General features: G+C 40.6%; 3 protein-coding genes across 7 annotated transcripts; 1 reads left to right on the top strand and 2 right to left on the bottom strand.

Moving 5' to 3' along the window:
* Nucleotides 1-304: 304 nt before the first annotated feature.
* On the bottom strand, nt 305-3,249 carry pbld (phenazine biosynthesis like protein domain containing). The gene is made up of 9 exons (XM_027014148.3): nt 2,633-3,249; nt 2,443-2,542; nt 2,178-2,276; nt 1,979-2,088; nt 1,840-1,869; nt 1,571-1,659; nt 882-1,057; nt 656-718; nt 305-436 (listed from the first exon to the last, which is right to left on the bottom strand). Exons 1-9 carry the CDS (start codon nt 2,714-2,716, stop codon nt 327-329), a joined length of 861 nt encoding a protein of 286 aa, XP_026869949.1. The 5' UTR covers nt 2,717-3,249; the 3' UTR covers nt 305-326.
* On the top strand, nt 2,025-20,763 carry kmo (kynurenine 3-monooxygenase). Of its 5 annotated transcripts, none has more exons than XM_081724576.1 (17): nt 2,025-2,077; nt 3,868-4,034; nt 4,701-4,817; nt 5,994-6,063; nt 6,165-6,262; nt 6,759-6,848; nt 8,265-8,313; nt 8,604-8,691; nt 8,953-9,118; nt 9,309-9,380; nt 9,724-9,845; nt 10,784-10,931; nt 11,022-11,079; nt 11,379-11,461; nt 11,964-12,065; nt 12,163-12,222; nt 12,924-13,583. In XM_081724576.1, the coding sequence occupies exons 3-17, from the start codon at nt 4,752-4,754 to the stop codon at nt 13,068-13,070; spliced, it is 1,419 nt and encodes a 472-aa protein (XP_081580702.1). In that variant the 5' UTR covers nt 2,025-2,077; nt 3,868-4,034; nt 4,701-4,751; the 3' UTR covers nt 13,071-13,583. The 5 variants fall into 5 exon arrangements, with proteins under 5 accessions (XP_081580702.1, XP_081580705.1, XP_081580704.1 ...); XM_081724579.1 differs by lacking the exon at nt 12,924-13,583 and adding an exon at nt 20,632-20,763 and having other exon boundaries at nt 2,034-2,077; nt 3,855-4,034; XM_081724578.1 differs by having other exon boundaries at nt 2,034-2,077; nt 3,855-4,034; nt 9,724-9,812; nt 12,924-13,584.
* opn3 (opsin 3) lies at nt 14,125-23,976 on the bottom strand. Its single transcript, XM_027014150.3, has 4 exons — nt 22,714-23,976; nt 20,601-20,920; nt 18,668-18,919; nt 14,125-15,130 (listed from the first exon to the last, which is right to left on the bottom strand). Exons 1-4 carry the CDS (start codon nt 23,030-23,032, stop codon nt 14,864-14,866), a joined length of 1,158 nt encoding a protein of 385 aa, XP_026869951.2. The 5' UTR covers nt 23,033-23,976; the 3' UTR covers nt 14,125-14,863.
* Between the last annotated feature and the right edge of the window lie 1,291 nt (nt 23,977-25,267).

The raw sequence follows: 25,267 nt of genomic DNA on the forward strand, positions 1-25,267 counted from the left end.
ATAAAGCTTTCTTACGCAATTACTAGTCAACTTCTTAGCATGGAAGAAGCTGTTTAGAAACTGCACTAAAAAAAAAAGCCAAAAAAAAAAAAAGTCTTCTCACAGCAAGCAGGAAGCAAAAGTTTCTATGATTACTTGGCACTGTAGCCTGTACATGCAGTCTATGGTTAGCATACACTTCTGCTTCTAAGTTCTTTAAGAAACGACTGATTTGCATAACCGGAACACTCCTAGATGAACGACCAATCTAGCTGTGGATGCCCAGAATTGGTTCCTGGCTAATATGACCGTCATGGAAAGCCATCTTGAAACCTAGAGCATGTTCTCTAGAGTTTGAGGGTTCCCTGAAGTATGACCACTGCTCGCCCAGCGATGTCCACTCTGTTGTCCCTCAGTTCCAGCTCTAGTTCTCCGCCGCGTCTGGAGCACTGGTATGCTGGGAATGCGAACATGGATGAGTGTTGTACGTTAACTTTGATCATTGTGTCATGAGTTGATTTCACAAGATCTACAGCTCTCAAACTGTGTAGTGGTAATTTCTAATTCAGACTACAATTATGTTTTGACATTGAAAATAATCCACTGCTGCTTCACTTCTGTGCCTTTTTCCCCTTTTTGGTTAAAAACTAAAAATTGATCAGACCTCGATACCTACCCAACATTTTCTTCTTGCCTAGTTTCTCAGCCCAGTAGGCAGCAAGGACTGTATGCGCAGAGCCTTTGAGAAAGAAGATCCATTCTTTATCGTCAAATTAAAAAAGAGGCAGGGGTATATTTACGTCTATAGCAATCCACAGCAGTTGCACTGAACCCGAGGGTCTGTGCTCTGCATTTGTACGTGGGTTTCCCTGCTTGCTAGATCCCACCCCGGTCGAGTTTACCCGTCACCGGGTCTTCTGGGATTCCGTGCCAGGGGGCAAAGTTGCGGGAGAAGAAATCGTATCCCGGCGGTGAGGCGGCGGCCCCTCTGATCGTGACGACGATGCTTTTAACTTTTCCACTGTGATCGCTTCTCAGCAGGGTCTCAGCCACGGGGTTCAAAGACGCAAGTGCTGCCCTGCAAACAACAACCTTTTGGTTAGATGTTTGTATACTTTTTTTTGGTAAGACTCCTGCACGTCTGAAAATAGAATAGCACCTCTCGTACATTATTCAAAACAAAGTGGACATCATGATGAATCTAACATGCAGTATACACAATCGCTAATTCAAAATAACGTTTAACGACTCCGTTCACAAACGAATGTTCCACACTTTCATACACAATTGATCACGTTGAAAATATAATGGATACCGTTTTTAAAAATAATTTGAAATTAATTTTTTTTTACTTATAGTTTGCCTTTTCGAAAATGTTTTATTTAAACGTGTATTCTCTTTTGTACATATTACTATTGCTGTTTAATAATGCAAAAGTATTTCATGTCCACTTGCCCGATTAATCGACAGAGTGATCAGCAGAGTAGTCAATTAATAAAACAATCGACCAGTGCGCCCTACTCTGCATATGGCATTTCCGAAGGCATATTCCCTCAGTTGTATTTGACAGTACGTGAACCTGCACAGGTACCTGTCACACGTGTCCGCCAGACACAGCAAGAGCTTCTTCGTAGTCTTACAGTAGCACACCTCCTGCACGGGCGCGGCCCCCACAGCTGCCTGTACCGTGACACGCGCATTCGGTTGGGCTATGACGCTAAAATAGACTCGCCTCAGATTACCATTTTTTGCAGGTAATTTTATTTCCTTTGATTTTATATATAAAGGGAAATGGAAAAAAAAAATGGTGTGGAAAAAGGGCCGTGGTCTCTTTGACACGTGATGAATTAGTAAACGCACCTTAATGAGGTCTTTGAATTCATTGCAGTCCTGCCAATAAAATGAGAGACGTGTTGAGCTGTAATAATCTGTATCCCTTCCACGGTACAGATGAGGACTGGTTTTTCAGAAGGAAATGTGTGAGAGTCGGGCAGCCTACCTGAACCTGTGGTCTGTTGAGGGGAAAGTCCATCACTAAAGACTCGCCACGCCGTCGGACCCGCAACTCTCCGCTCAGAGTCTCAAACGCCACGACAGGGTTGGTATTCTCTGTAGAGATTTATGCCATTTTTTTGCTGTGACGTTCATCACGGCGGACTGTGGTGAAAGCATGTCTGTGGTGGTGTGTACCGCATTACCTTTCTGGTAAAAGAGAACGGCTGCTGCGGCCAGCGTCGCGTGGCCACAGAGCGCAATCTCGTTTGTAGGGGTGAACCAGCGCAAACCCAGTCTCGCGCCTTTTAAAAAGAGCTCATGTTAGCATAGTTTCCTTTTCTTTTCTTAATGGCCTCGAGATTCGCTGATTTGGAGTAATGGAAGCCACTGTTAAGGCAATAAATGTACATACTATAGAGGCTATTTATTGCAGAGGTCTGTGCAAATCAGTCTTGTGCAGTTCGGTACCTGAACAGAAGTCATCTGTTGGTTTTAGCTTGGTGACGAATGCGGTCTCGGATAAATTCATCTCGGCAGCAATTTTCTGATAAAGCTCATCTTGCAGTTCCTAGTTTGTTACAAAGTTCTTTTGTTTTTATATATCCTGTAAGACAAACATTAATGAAGCATACTCACTGTGTTAAGAAACATCACTTACGTTCTCCAGAAGACAAACTGCTGCAGGATTGCCTTTGAATGGTAGATTAGTAAACGCATCAACTGTAAACACTGGAATCTCCATCAATAACCTTGAGAGCTTCTGTATTTAAATGAGTAAATAGACGGCTTGTTGTCTTATAGAATGCAGATTTTGCACATGCAGCATATTAGTGTAGCCAAGTAAGACTTTGACCTAGTAGTGGTCCGTTTTAAAGGAACAGGCTGCGTGGTTAAAAAATAATACTGTTAACGGTTAAAGGTTTATTTTTTTATTTTTATTCACACATCTGTCTAAAACCTGAAAGACTTGCTGGTATCTGTGAATAATATAGCTCATGCAAGCTCCTCCTTATAACTGTGTGTCCTTCTAAACTAGTAAACTAGTATGATTTAGGATAATGTCATGCTAGTTTGCCCATATGTTAAGCAATGTTTGTCTATATGCAAAACCATGTTTGCCCATATAAAAATCAAGGCGTATTTGACAGGCTAAGCCTTGTGAGGCTATGCAATAAATATAAGCATATTGTTGAGCCAACACAAGTTGTACTGAAAATACCATTAGGAGAGTATTTTTCACATCATTGAATCATTTTCTATAAATGGCTTCAGTAAAACCGCTGAAAATATACATTGCATCTTACAATAAATCAATCAAAATATTACAGTAGTTTTGATAGTTATTTTAACGAGGATTATTTATTCTACCTCTTTTCATCTCTTCTACATCCTCTTTCCAGCTCCATGTTTTGTGCAAATTGATCAGCTCACAAAAAACTTGCATTGTTACAGCATGCGTCTTTAAAGATAATTCAGTAGTAGGTTTAATCAACTTGAGATACGAGGGAAAGCTACCTATGACCTTGCTACCAACACATTTTACCTCTGGTGCAGTTCTCAGTAAAGGCCACAAACCACAATTTACTTTATTTTTTTAAATGACAAAAAAAAACAACCCCAAAACAAAACGGGATAGTTAAGTAAAGCACACACACACACACACACACACACACACACACACACACACACATCACCTGGATGGTAAAACATGTTATAAACATACTAATCTAGCAAAATTAGAAGACAAGATTTAAATTAAATTCACAGCTACTATACAGATCAAGAATTTAACAATGAAAATTACTTTAAACCATTAAATAAGAGCTAAAGGTTGGTGGAGACGCACACAAGCTCTCGGTAGTCCTCACTGTGCTTCACAGCTTGACTCCACAGGTGACACCCCACAGCTCCACCGCTCAAAGGTCAGCCATCCCCGCAACCTGACTGTCCTCCTGGTCTCTTGACTGGCCACAGACTCTCCTTCGTGGTGGTTGTGTACGGGGTGAGTTGGTCTGTGCTGGATGCCGTGTTATTACCAGTTTTGACAGAAATAATGAAAGGTTTGCGCTTTTAAAAACTCTGGAAAAGGCTGGGAAGTCAAATGCAATGTAGAGTTTTTCAAAAAGGGATCTGGTGAAATACTAGTCAGTAGTTTAAACATGCTGCATTAGGGGATTTGGGTAATTGTTGAGGGCTTGTTACATTTATGCAGCTTTGAACATGACCACTTGGGGTATTAAAAGATATAATGAAGCATATGTGTTAAGTTATAACGTCTCCTATATAACTTGAATTGTGATTCAGATTTGGGTTGTGCAGAACTGTGCAAACTTTGCATTACAGATTCTAATATGTTACTGTGATAAACTGAGCATTCATTTTAAAAGATCCCAGAGATTTGGTCTAATTATAAAGTATTTTGCTTTGATTAAAATAGAGTTGATATAAAAATGGCTTATGTTTAAATGACACGAGTGTCATGTTAAAAAAGACATGAATGTCTAAATTTAGACATAATCTATGTTTAAAAATGTCAAACAAGCATCTTAATCTTTGATTCCCACATGCTGTGGTTGTGGGCTTTGCACTTGTGTTGTGACATTCCTCTGTTTTGAGTACTGTATGTTGCTTAGTTTATCCACAGGAACAGATAAAGGTGACAGTGTTTAGGGTATTTGTATTCGTGATTGTTTACAGATGTTACAAAAGTTCATTTGCTCTTGCAGGTTGTTGAAATCCATTTATATACAGTGCTAATTTCAGAGGAATTCCCAGGCATGCATCACCACACTAAGAACAAATCAACCCACAAGAAAAAGGTTGCTATAGTCGGAGGCGGTTTGGTAAGATAATGTGGTCTAATATCTGACACTACCATTGGCTGATTAACCTGACGGCATGGAGAATAATTGAAATCATAGTCAACCCACTTTTGTCTTACAAAAGTATTTTAAAATTTATGAAAGTAATCAGATTCATCAGTGTTAAAAAATAACTCTTAGACAGATTGTTCCAGACAGTATGTTTAATTCAAGACTAATATGATCTTAAAGTAAAATTGAAATCTGTCAACAAATCTTTAAAAAAATTAATAACGGGGAAAACTGCTGCTTCAACCCTGTCTGTCAGGGACGTTTCTACCAGTTTTGCGCACTGGGAATGGTTTTGCTTGTTTGTCTTTTTCATCTTCATCCATGTCTTTTGTATTGTTCCTTTATTTGTAAAGCACTTTGACTCGCCTTGTCTGTGAAGTGTACTACAAAAACAATCCTGCCATTTGGCCTTCTGGCTTGGCTAAATGATATTGTTAATGAATGTTGATTATTGATTGACTTGGTCATTGTAGAACATTTCAGTTTTTAATTGCTCAATCATTCCTGTGTTGCTTTGTCCTGCTGAGTGTTGACTGGTGAACCTTCTCGACTACTGCATTCTGGAGCCCTTTCAAAGTGTTCGTTACCCTCTCGGGCTGTCCCCTTTTTGAGTGACGGTCCTGTCTAGCCACTCCATAGAACAATACAATGAATACTCATGTAAACAACATTTTTCAGTCAGTTATTCGTCACAGAATATTTTATTTCAGAAAACTTCTTTAATTGATACATTTTGAAGTTGAATCTTTTGAAATAAATTATAGCTGCACAAAATATCCAACTATCATTTGGAAATTGGCTGAATTGGATGATTTATAAGGCGGTTGAGTGCTGTGCAGAAACACTTTGGTCTTCAGATGATCACACTCATGTGGATATAATATCCTTGCCTAAAACAAATTTATAGTACTTTTAATATTACTTTGAGTCTGCTGAATGAAAGACAATGGGCTATATAATTAATAATCTATAAAATGATGATAAAACTACAAATTATTGATGTCGGAATCATATTATATTGGTAAAGGTTTGTGCTAGATAGAAGTTTATTTATATGTTTGTATTAAAATATGGAATGATATTAAAGTTCTTTTCCAGTATTAAAAACACTTTTCTCTCTCTTGCCTTCCACTGGAATCCGTTTAGGTTGGTGCGTTAAATGCGTCCTTCTTTGCAAAGAGAGGATTTGAGGTTGTGCTTTTTGAATCCCGAGAAGGTAAAGACATCTCACTTCATCGTCAGGCATGGTAAAGTTGAACGCCTTGTACATTTCCAGGTGATAGACTACAACTATGTTTAACCTTTTTGTCTTGTCAGATATTCGTTATGCCAAGACAGTGCAGGGCAGGAGCATTAATCTAGCCCTCTCCTACAGGGGGCGCCAAGCTTTGAGCCACATTGGCATAGAAGAGAAGGTATGTATGGGACTTTAGGTCTGAAAAGTTGGAATGCCCAAACCCAGCCTTCATAAGCTCAGGTTAATGAAATGCTCCCAAATGATGTCAAAATTATGAAATATTCATTTTCCCCCATGTTACTTTCTTCGGACAGGATATCATAATTTATTGGTTAATTTTACTACAATAATTTTTTATTTTGCAATTCCTATTAGAGCTCTCATCTTAGCTATGCTTATTGTGGAAACATTAGAAGCAGTTGCCCTTGAATGTGGTTTGTCAGTTCATGTGAGCACAATTAGCCAATGGAAATTTTTTTTTTTTTTAATGAAGTCTATTTAGTAGTATGAGAGGCATTGACTGAAAGGTAACACAGGACATTGAAGGCACTGAGGCACACCCTGTTTTGTTATTTCTAATCAATCATACAGATTCACTATTGAGTTTGGATCATTTTAATTATTTGCATTAGTGTTTAATACAACGACTTACTGTTCTGGTCTATGAATTATAGATTGTCTCCCAGGGCATCCCAATGCATGGTCGTATGATCCACAGTACGAGTGGGAAATGTTCCCCCATACCTTATGGGAAGAAGGGCCAGGTAACTCTCTCTCTCTCTCCTCTCTCTCTCTCTCCTCCCTCTCTCTCTCTCTCTCTCTCTCTCTCTCTCTCTCTCTCTCTCTCTGTACTTTTCTGTGCAAGTCTAAATATGGACTAATACATAAATAAAGTAAACGAATCCACTTTAATCTGACTTCCATGCGGCTCAGATGGACATCAGAGCAGTCTGGCTGGTAACATTACGATATAATGAGCTCATGTTGTGTCATTAGGTCATCATGCTATCTGTCTAGCATGAAGTCATTTATTATTTCACATTGATATGTAGTATGGATCTAAATAAATAAATAAATATAATATAATATATAACTTCATTAAGAAGTGATATGTTGACTAAATGAATGGACTTTCTTCCTGTCATGCGTTTGGATTGTTGTAATATATTCTTATATACCCATTTCTACAGAATGACATAAAGGTTCTATGATGAAATGCACACGTGCACATACCCCACTAAGTGCACATATGTGACAGCAAATCGTGACCTCAGCTCTTCCCTCTGAGTCAATGCAACTGCCGTGATTTCATCATACCCATTGTTAATCATTGTCAGAGTGAGCGCAGATTAGGTACATTAGCTATTATGACTTTGAACTCTTCTTGCATGGCTTTTAACTTTATCAGGAATATTATTACTAATTTAATAACCGACCAGAAAATCATGTGATTGATTGCCCTGTGTGCTTTCACTGAAGCTGGAGACATGAGTTATGTATATACTGTATAGTTAGGTATATACTGAGTTATGTTATGTATACATTTGTAATTTATATTGACAGTTTAAAAGCAGGCCCACTTTGTACCTGAGGACATCCCTGAATCCACACACAAAACAGCTGTGTACGTCACACGTTTCGGTTTGTGTCTAGTGATGAGCAGGCTCATTTGTGGTTAATTGGCTAGTGGTGAGTATAATTACAGAAGCAAGCAGCATTTGGGACTTCTCTGGACCCTGGACCTTCTCCAAGACATGAAGTTGCATTTAAATCATCAGCTTATTAGGGCTTCTTGTTAATTGTCTTACTGAGAGGGATTGTAACAGCGCTAGAGTGGAAGAAAATGACAGAGAGACTGACAGACTTCCACAGAAAGGCTAAAACAATCTGTAATCACAGTGTGACTGGAAATGGGCTTTTTTGTAGTGTTTTTAAATGCAGGTGCTTAGTCACTGCATTAAAGTTCACCCTATGTAAAAGAACAGGTGTATAACAGGATAATCCGAGTGGAGACCTGTTTCACTTTGGATTGTTGTTAACACAGGGAGAGGTAGTTCCACATCAATATGATGGCCCTTCATACATATCAGTGATGTTGATTTCTGGAAAGGAGATGTGGGTTCTCTGTGTTAAATTGATCAAAATTGACTGTTGAGGAAAATCAAATCTTTTCCTTTCAGTACATCCTCTCTGTGGGCAGAGCCAACCTCAATAAGGAGCTACTTACAGGTAGTCAAATATATTCATCAGTCAAACCTATTTATTATCCTCATACAGTGCTAATAACCATGAAATGATCTGAAATATACCTATTTGGAAATACTCTCTTCCCAAAAAACATACGGGGGAAGGAAATTACTACATACATTACTACTAAGTGTCTGTAAACATTTTTTGTGTCCTGAACCTGCACATATGATTGAGTGAGAGCGCTTTTCCTGTGAATTTGAGACTGGAAGTTGTTCTGTCAGAGCTGTGTTGAGTGGTTTTCAGTGGCAGCTGTGTGTCACCCCCCACAGTGGCTGAAGCCTATCCAAACACAGAGCTGAACTTCAGTCACAAACTGCTCGACTGGAGCCCAGAAACGGGGACCATGACCTTTCTCGGGTAAATAGTCTCAGCTTTTTTTTTTTTTTTTTGACCTGTTTACATGATTATTTCTCCAGTTTTATTCTTGTAATGTTGTAGTACTATGATACTGCAGTCAGGTTTTGCAACATATCTCACTGATGTTCCTCTCGCGTAGAAATGGTCTCTATGTGCTCGTAGTATATGAGCATAGACAACCAAACAGCTCCTTAGTAAATGCTGTTAGTGTTTTTCCATCTTGTAGACGTTCTTGTAGATGTTCTCCGTGTTGGTTTGTAGGCCTGATGGGACTGAGAGGGACGTCCAGGCTGATCTCATCGTGGGCTGCGACGGGGCCTTCTCTGCCACCCGGAAGCAGTTTTTGCGTCGGAGTCGCTATAATTACAGCCAGACCTACATCCCCCATGGCTACCTGGAGCTCACCATGCCTCCCAGGAACGGGGACGTAAGTGCCGCCTGCCCATGCCTCTTCGTCTCCCAGTCTGTCTGTGTCTGTCACTTAATAAAAGCATATATGATGTATTTGTTCTTTGTGTTCATTGGAGTGTAGCAAAGCTAAGCTGGTGAGTGATGTGCACGAGTCTCACCTGTGTGTGTGTATATGTGGTCATAGTTGTGTCTGTGTCTATGATCAGTTTGCAATGAAGCCCAATTTTCTCCACATCTGGCCCAGAAACACTTTCATGATGATTGCTCTGCCCAACATGGTAAGTGTAAATCTCTTAAAAATCTCATTTTGTTCTGTGGTCAAAAACTGACCATTTGATAAACACAGTATCTGATTGGCAACAGCTAGGCTGTAGTCTCTAACTGTACACCTACAAGTTTTCTAATGAGAGAGGGCGCGAGAGAGTGAGACAGAGAGAAAGAAAAAGAGTGAAAAAGAGAGTGAGTGAGTGGCACAGAAAGACTAAAATAGAAATGGAGTCAAAGGGAAAATAACTTGTAATCACAGTGTGACTGGTAATGTACTCTTGTGTGCAGTGCTTTTAAATGCAGGTACAGGATAAGGGTTACCGTTTTAAAATGTGCTTATTGTGCGTTTTAAAGGACAAGACGTTCACCTGCACACTCTTCATGCCCTTCGAGAATTACGAGAAGATCACCACGGGAGAAGAACTGATCAACTTCTTTCAGAAGTACTTTTCCGATTCCATCCCTCTGATAGGAGTGTAAGGAATGTCCCGTCTCCGCCTCCTACCCACCGCGCCGTCTTGTGTCGCTGTGTCCCAGGAGGTACTCAGAACTCCTTGGCAGTGAAGTGTGAAATTGCAGGCTAGGAAATACACTGACCTCAGTTATGAGTTTTTCACTGTAAAGAGCACCAGATGCTACAGGTGAGAGGTAGAGATTGAAGAAACCACTGAGCTGTGCAACTAATTTAAATGCACGCGGATATGAAACTATTTGCCTCTGAAAACAGCTGAATGTACTACGCAGTGTTTGATGGCCTGTAAAACACCAGAGAGGGTTGTTCAATTTTTTTTGGCACAACACAAAATTTTAATTGGCCTCGTTGTCGCTTTCCGTGCATCACTGACAGCCATTCTTGTTTTAACTGGCCTTGGACATTACATTACACTACTGTTTGCGTTAGTTTTCAGTAACAAAACATGGTTCTGCAAATTGTGGCAACACGTCTTTTTTGGTGTTGGTGTAAGGCATGGTGGTATTGGAACAGCCACAGCTATGGGGAATGTTTGTGCTTGCACATCAGCGGCTTATTTTAGGCTGTGAGTTATTGACTCGTTGTTCGGAGCAGAATGCATCAAAACGTGTGGGCTGAGGCTTCGAATGTGAGCGTTATTATCTATATTAAAGGTACATTTTAAATTCCGAGTCTAATAAGACTCAATTTCCATTAATAAGACTCAATTTTCGAATAAATATTATACACCGTTTACAAGACTTGGTGTCCTTGCCTTTCATCTAGAATACTATCAGAAACAGATGATGTCCTTGAGAAAAATCAAAGAAGTGGTAGCTTGGCATAATTTATTTTTTGCGTTACATGCTTATTAAAGTGAATTCACCTGGAAAGTAGAAAGCCTGAGACATGAGGAAGAAGGTTTGCATCCTCTGGTCCTGACCATGGCACGCTCTTGTCCAGTGATGCTCTGAGGAGGGACTTCTTCCGCCTGCCTGCTCAGGCCATGGTGTCGGTGAAGTGCTCCCCGTACCACCTGCTGGACAAGTGCTTGCTCTTAGGTGACGCAGCCCACGCTGTGGTGCCGTTCTACGGCCAGGGTATGAATGCGGTGAGTAGATCGTGGCGTGGGCGAGACGGGCCTGGGAGGAGCCAGCCATCTCTAACCCAGACCCATAATCTACAATGTTACCATCCTCAGGGCTTTGAAGACTGCCTGGTTTTTAATGAGATAATGGACGAGTTAAATGAAGACTTTGGTAAGTCTGTTTTAATAAGCACTACACAAGCACCCTCAGGTAATCTACTCCCAATGGAGTAAAGTAGTAAATGTGTAAAGCTGTACTTTGTGTAAAATCTTTTGTCCAGACTTGAATATTCTATTCACATTAAGCAGACTTTGACTTGTTTAGATATTATTTAACTTGTGATTTTGATCATTGGAGGCATTTCCTGTAAGAGCAGATTCTTTAGCAAAGTCTTGTGTCGTAGCTGAACAGTGCTGTTTGTCGGAGGAATTCATAAATCACTTTTCTTACTTGTGTGGGGTTTTCTGCAGCTGCCGTGCTCCCAGAATACTCAAGAGTCCGTGTTCCAGATGATCATGCCATCGCGGACTTGGCTATGTACAACTATATTGAGGTAATATAGTTTCTTTACTTACCAATACAATGTGCAAAGGGAGTCTTGTGTCCGTGGTATATACTGTAAGGACAGGTTTCATTTTACAGTAGCCACTTACTGACACAACTTGGTCCGTTGCACTGGACAGTAAGCTCTCCTCTTAAGAGTGAATTACCTGGGTTTGACGCATCTGCATGGTAAAGCAGCATCACAGTACCTGTCTCTACATTGCACTGTTAAGCACATGGAGAAGAGAACTTAATGCAAGTGCTGTGGAGAGGATTTCAAGTTGACTGGGCTTTTGAAACAATTCATGTCTCTTCTATAATTATTATATATTTGCATCTAGACCATCCTGTTAGACAAATGTGAGTTGTTTGAACAGCACTCCCAGAAGTGCTAATACAATTCATGGACTTGGGGCTGAATTATAATTATTATTATTAGCTATTGAATATTAGCATGTGTAGGTGAGTGCTTTGTCATGGAAATTGTTTGTCTTTGTTTTCATGTGTCTTAGATGAGATCACACGTGAATTCCAGGTATTTCCTATTCCGCAAATATTTGGACAACGCACTCCACTTTATCATGCCAAGGACAATCATCCCGTTGTATACCATGGTAAGCCAGGCTCTGGGTCTTTTTCCTCTCACATGTGTTCTTCACTGGAAGGGTTCAGTGTCTCTCATTCGTCATTCTTTTTTAATTTTTCCCTCAGGTCACCTTCACCAGAACACGCTATCATGAAGCTGTGATCCACTGGAAATGGCAGAACAAGGTGATCTCAAAAATATTAATAAGTGTGTGTGCGCGCGTTTGTGTGTGTGTGTGCGCGCGTTTGTGTGTGTGTGTGCGCGCGTTTGTGTGTGTGTGTGCGCGCGTTTGTGTGTGTGTGCGCGCGCGTTTGTGTGTGTGTGTGTGCGCGCGCGTGTGTGTGTGCGCGTGCACAAACAGGCAAAGGCTTTGCCATTGATTGTCCTGGTTGCTTTCACAAAACCTCATTTTAATTTACTGCTGTGGAGTCCCCTAAAGCCCTTTCTGAACACAAGCTGCCTGGAAGCTGACAGGTTCTTCACTAAGGGGAAAGGCAGCCACTAAGCCTGTGGGAGACGGAGACAGCTCACCAACCACTTTAGTTTGTGGCAGAAAAGGTCATTGTGCCATTTTACTCAGATGGGCTGACAACATCTGCGTTGAATGACACAGCTGACATCCAGTGTCGTATCCCAGATCTGCTCGTGCCATTGCACTGTTTTGTTGACCATGGGATGTAACCCAGCTGGAGGCTGCTGCAGCAACAAACATCAAAATATCCTTTTTTTTAAAAAAACATTATTTGCCAGGTGGTCCTTAGCTGGAATAGGTATTCCTCAGAAAAATCAGATTCCTTCCAAAAGCCACATTATACATGTTTTCCTTATGTACTGCAACTGTGGGCTAATCCAGTGTGGCATTAAAAGTGTCTCCTGTGCTCTACAGGTGATCACTCAGGGGCTGTGGATCTTTGGGACAGTTTCAGTAATAGGAGGGGTATGTCTGCTTCTCAAAATCGGTCCCAAAAAGCCCAGCGTTGCGGTGGAGCAGCTCTGGAATCGGGGCCTTGCCCTCAAGTTCTTCCAAAACTAAGTGTCCAGGAAGTGCCCATCATCGGGTGATACTAAAGCTCTCTTTGATCCCAGTGGGAGCTCCGTCTTTTTCATTCTATCTTCAGTCTAAAATTTGGAGACATTAATAATGCTCCATGAACGTGAATTACAGCTAATCAATTTGGGCAGAAAATGAGGTCAGTGGGTGTAATTGTATTCAGGGAAATGACGTTGTTTATTAAGGTTTTGATTAAACAGTGGCCGGAAGGCTGGTCTGGACTGTGGCTTTATAGAACAGTCCTTTGCAGCTGTAAATCCAAGCAATATAATTAGGTATTGGCAGTAATGCGACAGATATTACTCTAGTTCATTACAATGGCCATTCATTACAAGTTGTTTAGCTCATTATCATTTAGCCTAGGAGTGGCTCAGTTTGTATCCTGTATAACATTTAAGGTTTTGTCATTGTGAAACAGAATCTTTCCTCATGTTTGTGTTGAACCTTTTCAGAATAAAATCGTATTTGAGTAAGTACATTTTGCAGTTGAAACATCCTTCATCAACGTTACAGCTCACCGGTCTCTGCTGTTTTCCATCCATGTGCCTGTGTGTCCCTGGTTTCCCATCCTGCTTCTTATATCAAGTGAGACAGTGTTGGACCATCCTTCTGAGTTGGAGTCAGGCAGCTCCCATTACCCCAATGTTTTAAATAACACACCTGCATGGGCCGATGGCCCCAGCACACTCTGTGCGTGTGCTTTCCGCGGCGGCAGTGCTAAAGCACCCTGCTATGTTCAGCACCGCACAAAACGGGGCTGCGTGGGCCGTTGGAAACAGTGAAGCTGGTCTTGCTTCTTCTTAATCTTGAGCTTGTTTACCTCTGGGTTTGCCTCTTTCTGCTGTTAATAAAGCCAAGTAAGTCATCTCACGGTGACTGCGCACAGCTTGAACTTGGCGATGAGAGAGGTCCAGTTAAATGGAACTGGACAAAATCTTGTGTATCTGAATTAAAGGTCTTTTTATTGGTTCTGTTCATGAAGATTGCCTTCCAGTACAAATGTGCATTTTCTGTTTAGAAAGCCCTTCTGACCATTTCACAGACAGATAGTGAAGGAGCCACTGACCCCTTTCGTGTTTGTGAGCCAGCATCTGTGGGGAACACTGGACAAGGAATGCTAGAAGCTAACTGTCCTGTTACGTGTTTGAACAGTTCTAAGTTACGTTCTTTAGGCCAGTGCTGCAGCTTATGAACTGTAGTAGATGGAGGGACAGTCATAGCTGTGAATTGCACACTGATTTAAGATCAGAAACTGAGGTAATTTAATATTATTAACCAATATGAGAAGTGTGAAAGTGTGTGTCAGATTATTTGTGCCTGTCCATAAAGATAAACAAATATTTTCCTAAAAGTATTGTTTTATAGGCTACAACATAAACAGCTTGTAACACTTGACATTTGTCAGCTGACTCTTCTGAAGCTCTGCACGTCATATATAAGGGAAGGGCTTTAATGTATAAACATTTTAGCTTTATTTTACTTAACAAATTAATAAATTTAGGACTAGTTTTACAAATAAATAAAAAAGGACCATATAACATTTATATTATTTACATTAATAAGTAACGTAGTTTCCACACTTTGTAAAAATCAGTAACGAAAGCAATGGGGTTGACCAATGGACTTTTGCAGTAGTTCAGGACCATTTAGTTCAAATTATGTGTTTAGCATCACAATAAGATATCCACAGCAGAGAAGAACATCAGCGAATGTGTTTCTTCAGCATGAAAGGGGAAACCCTAGGGTGTCACGATCATGTCACTACCGTGCCACTGTCAGAGGGGTCGCACTTGGATGACATTGACCTCTGGAGCGCCGCCACATTTAGAACTGACGTCCAGAGCGTCTGTGTCATTGCTGGTGATGATGAAGACGATGGAGGATGAGTTGAAGGTCACTCTCTTCTTGGGCCGGTCGTGGCGGCTCTGAGACATCACAATCGGGCGTATCGGCTGGTTGCTGCAGGTCAGAGGGCGGTCCTTGATGCTCTGCTGCAGGCGGCCCAGACGAGAGCACAACAGCTGTAGCATGCAATGTCGAAACTAAGCAATGCACACACACACGCAGACAGAAGAGGTGATTTAGCAAAGGGAACATTCTGAACATTTCTCTCCCTCTCACTGTTTAACAAGTGAGAGACAGGGAGCGAGTCCTGTGGCTGCACATAGCTATTCCTGAATTCCTAGAAGACTCACTATCTTGCGCTCCTTCTTGAAGCCAACCATTGACAGGTTTGTTTTATCAAGCATGGGCTTCTTAAGCTGCTTCCTTTCTCACTTCTGTTAGTGTTTGCAACTGGGGATATTGGAAATGGTAACTGCTAAAGGTCGCTCTGCACATCTTCACGGGTACCAATGAAGGAAAAAAGAAAGCGATGACACAAAATAACACTTTTCTCTTTATGACTCACTATACAAAATAACACTTTTCTCTTTATGACTCACTATACAAAATAACATTTTTCTCTTTATGACTCACTATACAAAATAACCTTTTCTCTTTATGACTCACTATACAAAATTACACTTTTCTCTTTGACTCACTATACAAAATAACCTTTTCTCTTTATGACTCACTATACAAAATTACACTTTTCTCTTTATGACTCACTATACAAAATAACACTTTTCTCTTTATGACTCACTATACAAAATAACCTTTTCTCTTTATGACTCACTATACAAAATAACACTTTTCTCTTTATGACTCACTATACAAAATGACACTTTTCTCTTTATGACTCACTATACAAAATAACCTTTTCTCTTTATGACTCACTATACAAAATAACACTTTTCTCTTTATGACTCACTATACAAAATGACACTTTTCTCTTTATGACTCACTATACAAAATAACACTTTTCTCTTTATGACTCACTATACAAAATAACACTTTTCTCTTTATGACTCACTATACCAAATGACACTTTTCTCTTTATGACTCACTATACAAAATAACCTTTTCTCTTTATGACTCACTATACAAAATAACACTTTTCTCTTTATGACTCACTATACAAAATAACCTTTTCTCTTTATGACTCACTATACAAAATAACCTTTTCTCTTTATGACTCACTATACAAAATAACCCTTTTCTCTTTATGACTCACTATACAAAATAACACTTTTCTCTTTGACTCACTATACAAAATAACACTTTTCTCTTTGACTCACTATACAAAATGACACTTTTCTCTTTATGACTCACTATACAAAATAACCTTTTCTCTTTATGACTCACTATACAAAATAACACTTTTCTCTTTATGACTCACTATACAAAATGACACTTTTCTCTTTATGACTCACTATACAAAATAACCTTTTCTCTTTATGACTCACTATACAAAATAACACTTTTCTCTTTATGACTCACTATACAAAATGACACTTTTCTCTTTATGACTCACTATACAAAATAACACTTTTCTCTTTATGACTCACTATACAAAATAACCTTTTCTCTTTATGACTCACTATACAAAATAACACTTTTCTCTTTATGACTCACTATACAAAATGACACTTTTCTCTTTATGACTCACTATACAAAATGACACTTTTCTCTTTATGACTCACTATACAAAATAACCTTTTCTCTTTATGACTCACTATACAAAATGACACTTTTCTCTTTATGACTCACTATACAAAATGACACTTTTCTCTTTATGACTCACTATACAAAATAACACTTTTCTCTTTATGACTCACTATACAAAATAACACTTTTCTCTTTATGACTCACTATACAAAATGACACTTTTCTCTTTATGACTCACTATACAAAATGACACTTTTCTCTTTATGACTCACTATACAAAATAACACTTTTCTCTTTATGACTCACTATACAAAATAACCTTTTCTCTTTATGACTCACTATACAAAATAACCTTTTCTCTTTATGACTCACTATACAAAATGACACTTTTCTCTTTGACTCACTATACAAAATGACACTTTTCTCTTTATGACTCACTATACAAAATAACCTTTTCTCTTTATGACTCACTATACAAAATAACACTTTTCTCTTTATGACTCACTATACAAAATGACACTTTTCTCTTTATGACTCACTATACAAAACAACCTTTTCTCTTTATGACTCACTATACAAAATAACACTTTTCTCTTTATGACTCACTATACAAAATGACACTTTTCTCTTTATGACTCACTATACAAAATAACACTTTTCTCTTTATGACTCACTATACAAAATAACCTTTTCTCTTTATGACTCACTATACAAAATAACACTTTTCTCTTTATGACTCACTATACAAAATGACACTTTTCTCTTTATGACTCACTATACAAAATAACACTTTTCTCTTTATGACTCACTATACAAAATAACCTTTTCTCTTTATGACTCACTATACAAAATAACACTTTTCTCTTTATGACTCACTATACAAAATAACCTTTTCTCTTTATGACTCACTATACAAAATAACACTTTTCTCTTTATGACTCTCTATACAAAATAACACTTTTCTCTTTATGACTCACTATACAAAATAACACTTTTCTCTTTATGACTCACTATACAAAATAACCTTTTCTCTTTATGACTCACTATACAAAATAACACTTTTCTCTTTATGACTCACTATACAAAATAACACTTTTCTCTTTATGACTCACTATACAAAATAACCTTTTCTCTTTATGACTCACTATACAAAATAACACTTTTCTCTTTATGACTCACTATACAAAATAACTTTTCTCTTTATGACTCACTATACAAAATAACACTTTTCTCTTTATGACTCACTATACAAAATAACCTTTCTCTTTATGACTCACTATACAAAATAACACTTTTCGATATGGTGTTGGAAGGCTCCCTAGTAAGTTTCATGGGTACCTGACACCTTGAAAAACCGACCTTTTCATTTTTGTTTGATGTTTCTTTGGACCTGCCAGGAGTGGATTTGGTGTGGGCACTGCAGTCTTCACGTTCTGATTTGTAGTATTTGCAGTACAATAATATGTGTTCACAGTCCACATTATTTGAAACAGCTTGTGGGTCCACGGTATGATACTAGAGCACATTTGATGCCCTGCACAGTCTGCGTTACTCATACTCCAACTCTTCATCATGTCTCAGCTTCTCACCACAAGGCTTCTTCTGTCTGGATATATTTGGGTGGTGGCGCGCACTCTGCCCAGCAGTGAGTCTTGTCAACGGTGTATAATGTAATCTGTCTAAAGTGATAGAAAAACTCCAGCAACTATGCTGCTAAACACCCACTACCATGCAACTCCCATACCACTCCTATGCCGCTACCATGCCACTAATATTCCAGGGGTCAGTTCATATAGGTACTGAGGACGACCACAAACTGACCAGCGATGAGTGGGGTAGGAGTTGGCTAATTAATTGTGCATGCCAACAGATTGTAATTGTACAGTCATAAATGAGTGAGTATACCTAATACCTGGCTCGGCAATGTAGACGCGAGGTAGGTAGTTCTAATAAAGTGAGTGGAAAGTGTTTAAACTCTGCACTGTTAAACCCTCCTACCATGTCATGGGTTTCTGGAAGGTGCCACTTACCTTCCTGCTCATGAGGGCATATATAACAGGGTTGTAAACCGTGCTGGACTTGGCGAAGAAGGAAGGGATAATGGCCGCGGTGGGGGACACCGCGTTGCGCTTGCCGAAAGCCTCCAGCATGGAGACCACGGCGTAGGGAGTCCAGCACAGCAGGTAGCAGGAGATCATCAGCAACAACATGGCTGCCACCTTCTTCTCGTAGCGCAGGACCTTAACGATGTGCACCGTCTGAAGGTCTTCAATGGAGCGCAGCTTTAGCGGTAACGAGACACGAGTAAAGGGAACGTTTTAATAGTACTGTACACTTCCAAATTTCCACATTACATGAAGCGTCATTATCTTCTACATCTAATTAACACTGCTGTAGGTTTTCTAAATCTATATTTGAGCTGTTTTTGAATTTATTTCTAAATTCTATATTCACCCTGGAGAATAAACTAATGGGAAAGTCCACACTGATAAGTGGCACAGATCAAGTCTGAAACCAGGCCAAACCAGATCTGCGAATGCCACCTGAAGCCTCGTTTACGTACGAGTCCACTCCATCTGCTGTACCGTGCTGTGTGATTGTGCCCCTATGAAGTTCTCCCCTGAGAGACCCTTTTTTCAATAAAGTTTCTGTACGTGTTTCATAAATTACCGCCAGCATCACATCAGCACTAAAGACACGGGCTCAAGGGCGCGTGGAAAACTAGATGCTTCAGGCTAAGCGCAGCTGAGACTTCCATACCATGTGATGGGGACATTTGTGGGCAAAGAACTAGGTCACCAGCAGGGGGCACTATTGTGGTACTATTGTGAAGAATAGGTCACAGCTTTATAGTGCTCTTGCACCCATAAGCACTGGCCATAGCGCACTGGCTGACTCATTCACTGACTCATTAATACAGAGGACTGTCAGACTACAAAAATGGTTATTCAGTGAAGAGTTCAAGGGTTGCATACGCATAGTTTGGTTTTCCACTCAGGAGAAAGTTCTTCTGGTGATATATCCTTGCCATCCCTCCCTCCCAGAACCAAGAGCCATCTGGTCCTGATGCATATACGATGTACTCCATTACTATCTAGACCTTCTAAAAGTGCACCCGAAGCAGACCGTTGGCACACTTTTTTCAAAATGCTACTCTGACACTCGGAAATGGAACCATAAATCAGGGCAAGTGACGTAGTGACTAGAGCGGTGCATTAGCGGGGCCCAGCTGGGTTCCAGGAGTCTTCTGAGCACAAGCATGTAGTTGCATGCTTAGTTAAAGTCAGTTCATGTTTGTGGGTGAGTATGTGTGGGTGGGTGTGTTTTGGCAGGCGGTCTCCACTGACTTTGCATAAGGTGATACTGGGTTCAGACTGAGCAGAAGTAATGACTTGCTTCCTGTGGGTCATGAATAATTTACAAACAGCTGGCCAAAACAGAGTGTGCTTCAGCCATCCAGTGTGTACTTGATTATGCTTATCTGAGCTATTCTGAGCACTCATAAATGAAAACTGATAGAACTGATAAAAGCAGTACCAGACAAATGCATGGGCCTACATTAACAAGAAGGACAGATTAGTCGTGTACATCATCATTGCTTACACCAGGCACTTCCAGGCAATATGCTTCCAGCTACAGGGCAATATTCCAGCAATGATCCTCATACAGAAGCAAACTGAATTAGAACGGCAAGACGATGTGACTAAATGTGACATCATAAGGGAAAATGACAGAGCACTGGGAGAGGCACGTGAAGGGAAAGAACTATGGGTTAAGAGGAATGAAGGAGGCTGGTAGCGTAACTGGTACCCAAGAAAGAATACTTGCAAGATGAAAGAGAATATTATTATAACTTTTTTGGGGACTAAATGTGTGGAGGATGGGTTGTAGATGCAGGCAATAAATCTTTATATTTATAAACTTATGATAAACTATAATAAACTTTGACATCTTTTATCTCACCATGTGTACTGCATATAAAATATTCCCATAGCAGTAAGCCATGATCCCTATGGGAATGAAGAAGCAGCCAAGGAGGAAGAAGAGGATGAAGGAAGCATCGTTGGGATCTTTGGATGCCCAGTCCAGGGAACAACCCAGCTGGTGGACCTCCAGGGTGTACCTATTCCAGCCCAGCAGAGGAGCACCGGTCCAGGCCAGTGAGTAGAGCCAAATGTGGGTGATGGCGCGCCAGGCCCAGGGAAAGTCCACAACCTTGGCATGTACCACTCGGATGTAGCGCTCATACGCCAGTGCAGATAGCGTCATGAGGGACACGACACCTAGCCATGACAGAGAAGACAGGGCAGATGTCAGCGAGAAAACTGCTGCATGTATAAAACAGAAAACAAAAATGTAATTCTCCCATGCTGGGAGATGAGTGAAATATCTCCAGACTAGAATGACTAGAAGTTTCAATTTGGATCGAGTGATGCCATATTTACTAGCCCCACAGCTTGGAGAGACAATAAGCACCTGCCATCCTTTAACATCACGGACACCCATATTTAGAGCAGATAACAGTCTCTCTGCCTACAGCTATTTCCACCATGGTTTTCCGGGCTGTCTCCTATGCAGCTGCACTGGGAAGCAGAGCCAACAGTTGTTGGTATGGCCAGATGTTTGGCTGGAGGAGGAATGCGAAAGCTTCTCCTGACTGCCTCCCGAGGCATCCCGGGCCCCTCAGCCCTTGAACTGTTACTGCTTGGGTGTCATTACGGCTACCCTAGGTCAAGGTTTGTTCCGCACGAGTGACTCTTGTGACCTTTTTGGGTAGACGGGTGTGGAGCTAATGTTTGGTGGATGTGAGGGAAAGCATTGTCATCCATGGTGCTGGACGCTGCTATGGGTTTTATTCTGCTTCTAAACCAGCATCCAAAGTGCATGATCGCATTTAATGACAATAATGCATCTCCATATGTTGATGGGTATTAGTATAATAGTATAATACTATATATAATAGTATAATATTATATATGTATAATAGTATAATACTATTATGTTCTACCTACTGTAATAGTATAATTGTTTTATCATAGTGGTGTTACTGTTTTAGCACTCTTCAACATCTAATACATTTATGTTTGTTTAAAGTTTCATTTGAGCAGCTAAGAGTTTTTCATCATTCCTACGCAGCACAGATTGTTCATAAAGTCCGCCTACTTTTTCTGACAACAGGATAGCTTTGAATGTTCTTTACAATTTAGTAACATCTCCTGATATATGTTTATTGTGTTGGATAATGCTGTGTTTCTGTACTGAAAGTCATTATTGTTATTATAGTAGCACCTGCGTAGGTTTATTTCAATCACTATCTAATTTTGATTTTGTTTTGTTTTGCTGCATATACTCCTCGAACACACACCTCTCCATAAACACATACCGTAAACTTCGCTGACAGTTCCTGGTTAGCAGTTATCTGTCATCAGTTGTATGACAGTATCACAAAAGATTAATAAAAATTGGATGTTTACTATGTAACTAAGTCTCACAGGGAGATTTATCATTCCAGAAAAGCAGAGCGATATGCCACCACTGGCGTTTGATGTAATGGCGCGGGGGACTGAAACGTTTCATTAAGTGACACTTTAACACAAATCAAAATATCTTTCAGTTCTTCTGAATAATTTGGATCTGTTAAACTGTTAATTTGGACCAGAAATACCGATCGTGAGCTATCATCTTTGCAAAGCGCCAGTTCTTCGCTAATTCATTTGGAAGTTGCGGATCGCTTGACGCGCGCGTTAGGTTCGGTGCACACCGGCTGAGCGTGACCACTAATGGAATCAGGAAACAGTATCGCGCACTTCCACGAACGCTTGTGAACCTGACAGATGAAGAGTGTTTGAATTTCGACTAAGTTACATGGCGCAGCTAAACGGAGACAAGTTGCACTCCTGCGGAGGAGCCACTTAAGTAACGTGGCGTATAAACATACACGACCATACCACGGCACGTTTGTGAAAACATAAAAGCAAACGATCTCTCGGCAGTGGTGTTCTAACTTCACAAAGCGCCTCACATCCACGATGCCATATACCGCACAAATTGCCTAGCAGTAAAACGGAGGACTGACCAAGTAAACTGTTGCTGAATCCGTCCCAGACACACGCTGCGCTGTTCCACAGCCACTCCTGCTTAACGCACGAGACGAAGGTGAAGTTGATTCCGACGACGGACACCAGCAGGTCGCTCGCGCTTATGTTCGCGAGCAACAAATTAGTCGGCGTGCGCAGTCTCTTGAACCTATAATAAAGTATAATGACGACAGCATTGTTGCAAAAGCCCAATACCCCTATGGTTCCGATCGTGAAGGCGAGAAGTTTGTACGTCCCAGACGCGAAGATGTAACGCTCCGCGCTCGTCTGCGTCCGACTTTCATTAAAATAATTCATCGCGTGAGCAACTTAACTTCCACCATCCTGATGTGCCTGTGCGCGAGGACTGTGGAGTCACTCATGGTCTTTAACGCGCGCGCCTTCCCCGCGAGTCTTGCTGTGCACACACGCGCACACGGCGGGTGGGGGGTTCAATTTCAGGGTGTATTTGAAATTATTTATTCAGTCGTCATTCATCGCGTGGAGAGATCGGCTACTCATCACCGCTGTCCGCGCGGTGAGTCAAAGTTGGCCGCTGACAAAACGCACGTGCCGCCTGCAGGCTTACTTTCCTCGTCCGGCGTGCAAGCAGAGACAGTGGTGATAACGCACGCTCCCCACGGATGCACGTGTTCAGCTCTCCAGGCACTGACTCCTCGGTGAGCTGCATGCACTCGCCAATATAAAGCAACTTATCACGGATATGCATGATGCTTGTTTTGTGATGTATTTTCAGTTACAGACTATATATTTTAATTGCCGAAGATAAACACTGCGGTCTTTAAAGACACAAACATGACTTTAGCACAACAAAATAAAATCTGAACCTATAGACTCTAGTCTGTAGAAATCTATTTATATTTGCGTTGCGATCTAAAGTGAAAAACAAATTTTAATATTTGTATATATTTATATCTTGAATATTATGTAAATGTGACAGAGCCTATACTTTACGTTTGATGTAAAAAATAAAATAAAAGCTCCGCATTTGCTGCAGTTGTTGACTGCTACTGTGTCCACTACTAGTGGAAACAAAACGAACCACTAACGCTAGACTGTTGTTGTTGACAATATGCCATTACTACTCCGCTTCATTGTTGTTATTCCTGGCTTCTCACCCCCCATTGTGTTTCTGCGCTTTGACCTAATTTGTCTGCTTCCTCCTTCACGATCATGTAATTGGCTTTTCCTGCTGCTTGCTGATGATTTTCATGATTGTAATGCTTGTAATGACGTCTCATGGAAACGGCACAATAAAAAGCTGGTATTAAAAAGAAAACAATTTAAAATGTTAACTTTAATGAAATTTCCTAAAAAATGAAACATTAATAATATATACACACACATATTATATATGTATATATATTTAAGTATTAAAATATAAAGTTCTGAAATCTACAGTCTAAAACATTAAAGTCTAAAGAAAATGTATGTTTTGAAATCTATCTTGAAATTGTAAAAACTGCAAACTGGCTCATTCATGGGAGCAGTCAATCTGTGTATTAATTTATTTTCAGCAGGATAATGTTCAGTGCAACCAGACCAACACCAATATTGCTCCCGAGAACATTTCAGTTTTAATGCATCAGCTTGCCCAGTCGCCAGATCTCAATCCAGCTCAGCGTCTGTGGAATGATGCAGCCATGGCACCCGGCCTCGAGGCCAGACCCGTCACCTGTGAGAGCTCGAGGTCCCATAAGTTGTGCAGCAGCTCACTTGCTTCTGGTACATGTGATGCTGCCACTGTACTGGAGTATAACAGTGGAAGTGTGTTCAGTGGTTACCTATTTACCACATACCACTGCTGGAATCTGTAGCTCGTTATCACAATTAAGAAATCAGAGCTGGTCGAGTACCGTTTCAATATACAGCATATGCTCGTGCTTGTATCCTGAATGATAAAACACACAAGCATGGAAAATCGCCAGATATTATAGGTGATACCCGCCCTTTGCCTTACATATTTTTATGTCTTTTTTTCTTTGATTGTCTTGTGGAGGGTACCTATGTTCTCATGAGGACATTTTGGAGTTAGACCTGGTTGAGCCTTGGGTCTTTCTCCCAAACAGCCTTCACTGCTGAGACCCGCAGCTCAGCACCACAGACAGCAACCATAGCGACCACAAACCTGCATGGCACTAAGGTGGGCTGGTTTCAAACCGCACACAATTTCTTGGTGATAATGACTAAAGCTCTTTATGGCTTACCACTTACCTTGGGTGGGGGGCACTTGATCAGGACTCCAGGAGGGCCGATAAAACACTGCGGTAGTGAACCTTGTCTGTCTTTTGGATTCCCAGGCGAAACAGATATCGCTTGTCTGGTTGTGACGTTGTAATCGGCCCAGAGCCCAGAGCACTTTCACACGGTATTTTTTCTCTAGCACTTCGCATAAATAATTCACCCCTCTGGAGTTTACATTTTGTCATCTTTGTTTCATCGTATATGTGTCCGCGCGCTGCTGTAATGACCTCGTTGCAGTATTGCCTGCATACAATAATGTTGCCAGTGTGTCAGTGTGCATTAAAGTCT

This window comes from Electrophorus electricus, chromosome 12 (genome assembly GCF_041902795.1).
Source record: "Electrophorus electricus isolate QZ-2024a chromosome 12, ASM4190279v1, whole genome shotgun sequence".
Classification (NCBI taxonomy): domain Eukaryota; kingdom Metazoa; phylum Chordata; class Actinopteri; order Gymnotiformes; family Gymnotidae; genus Electrophorus; species Electrophorus electricus.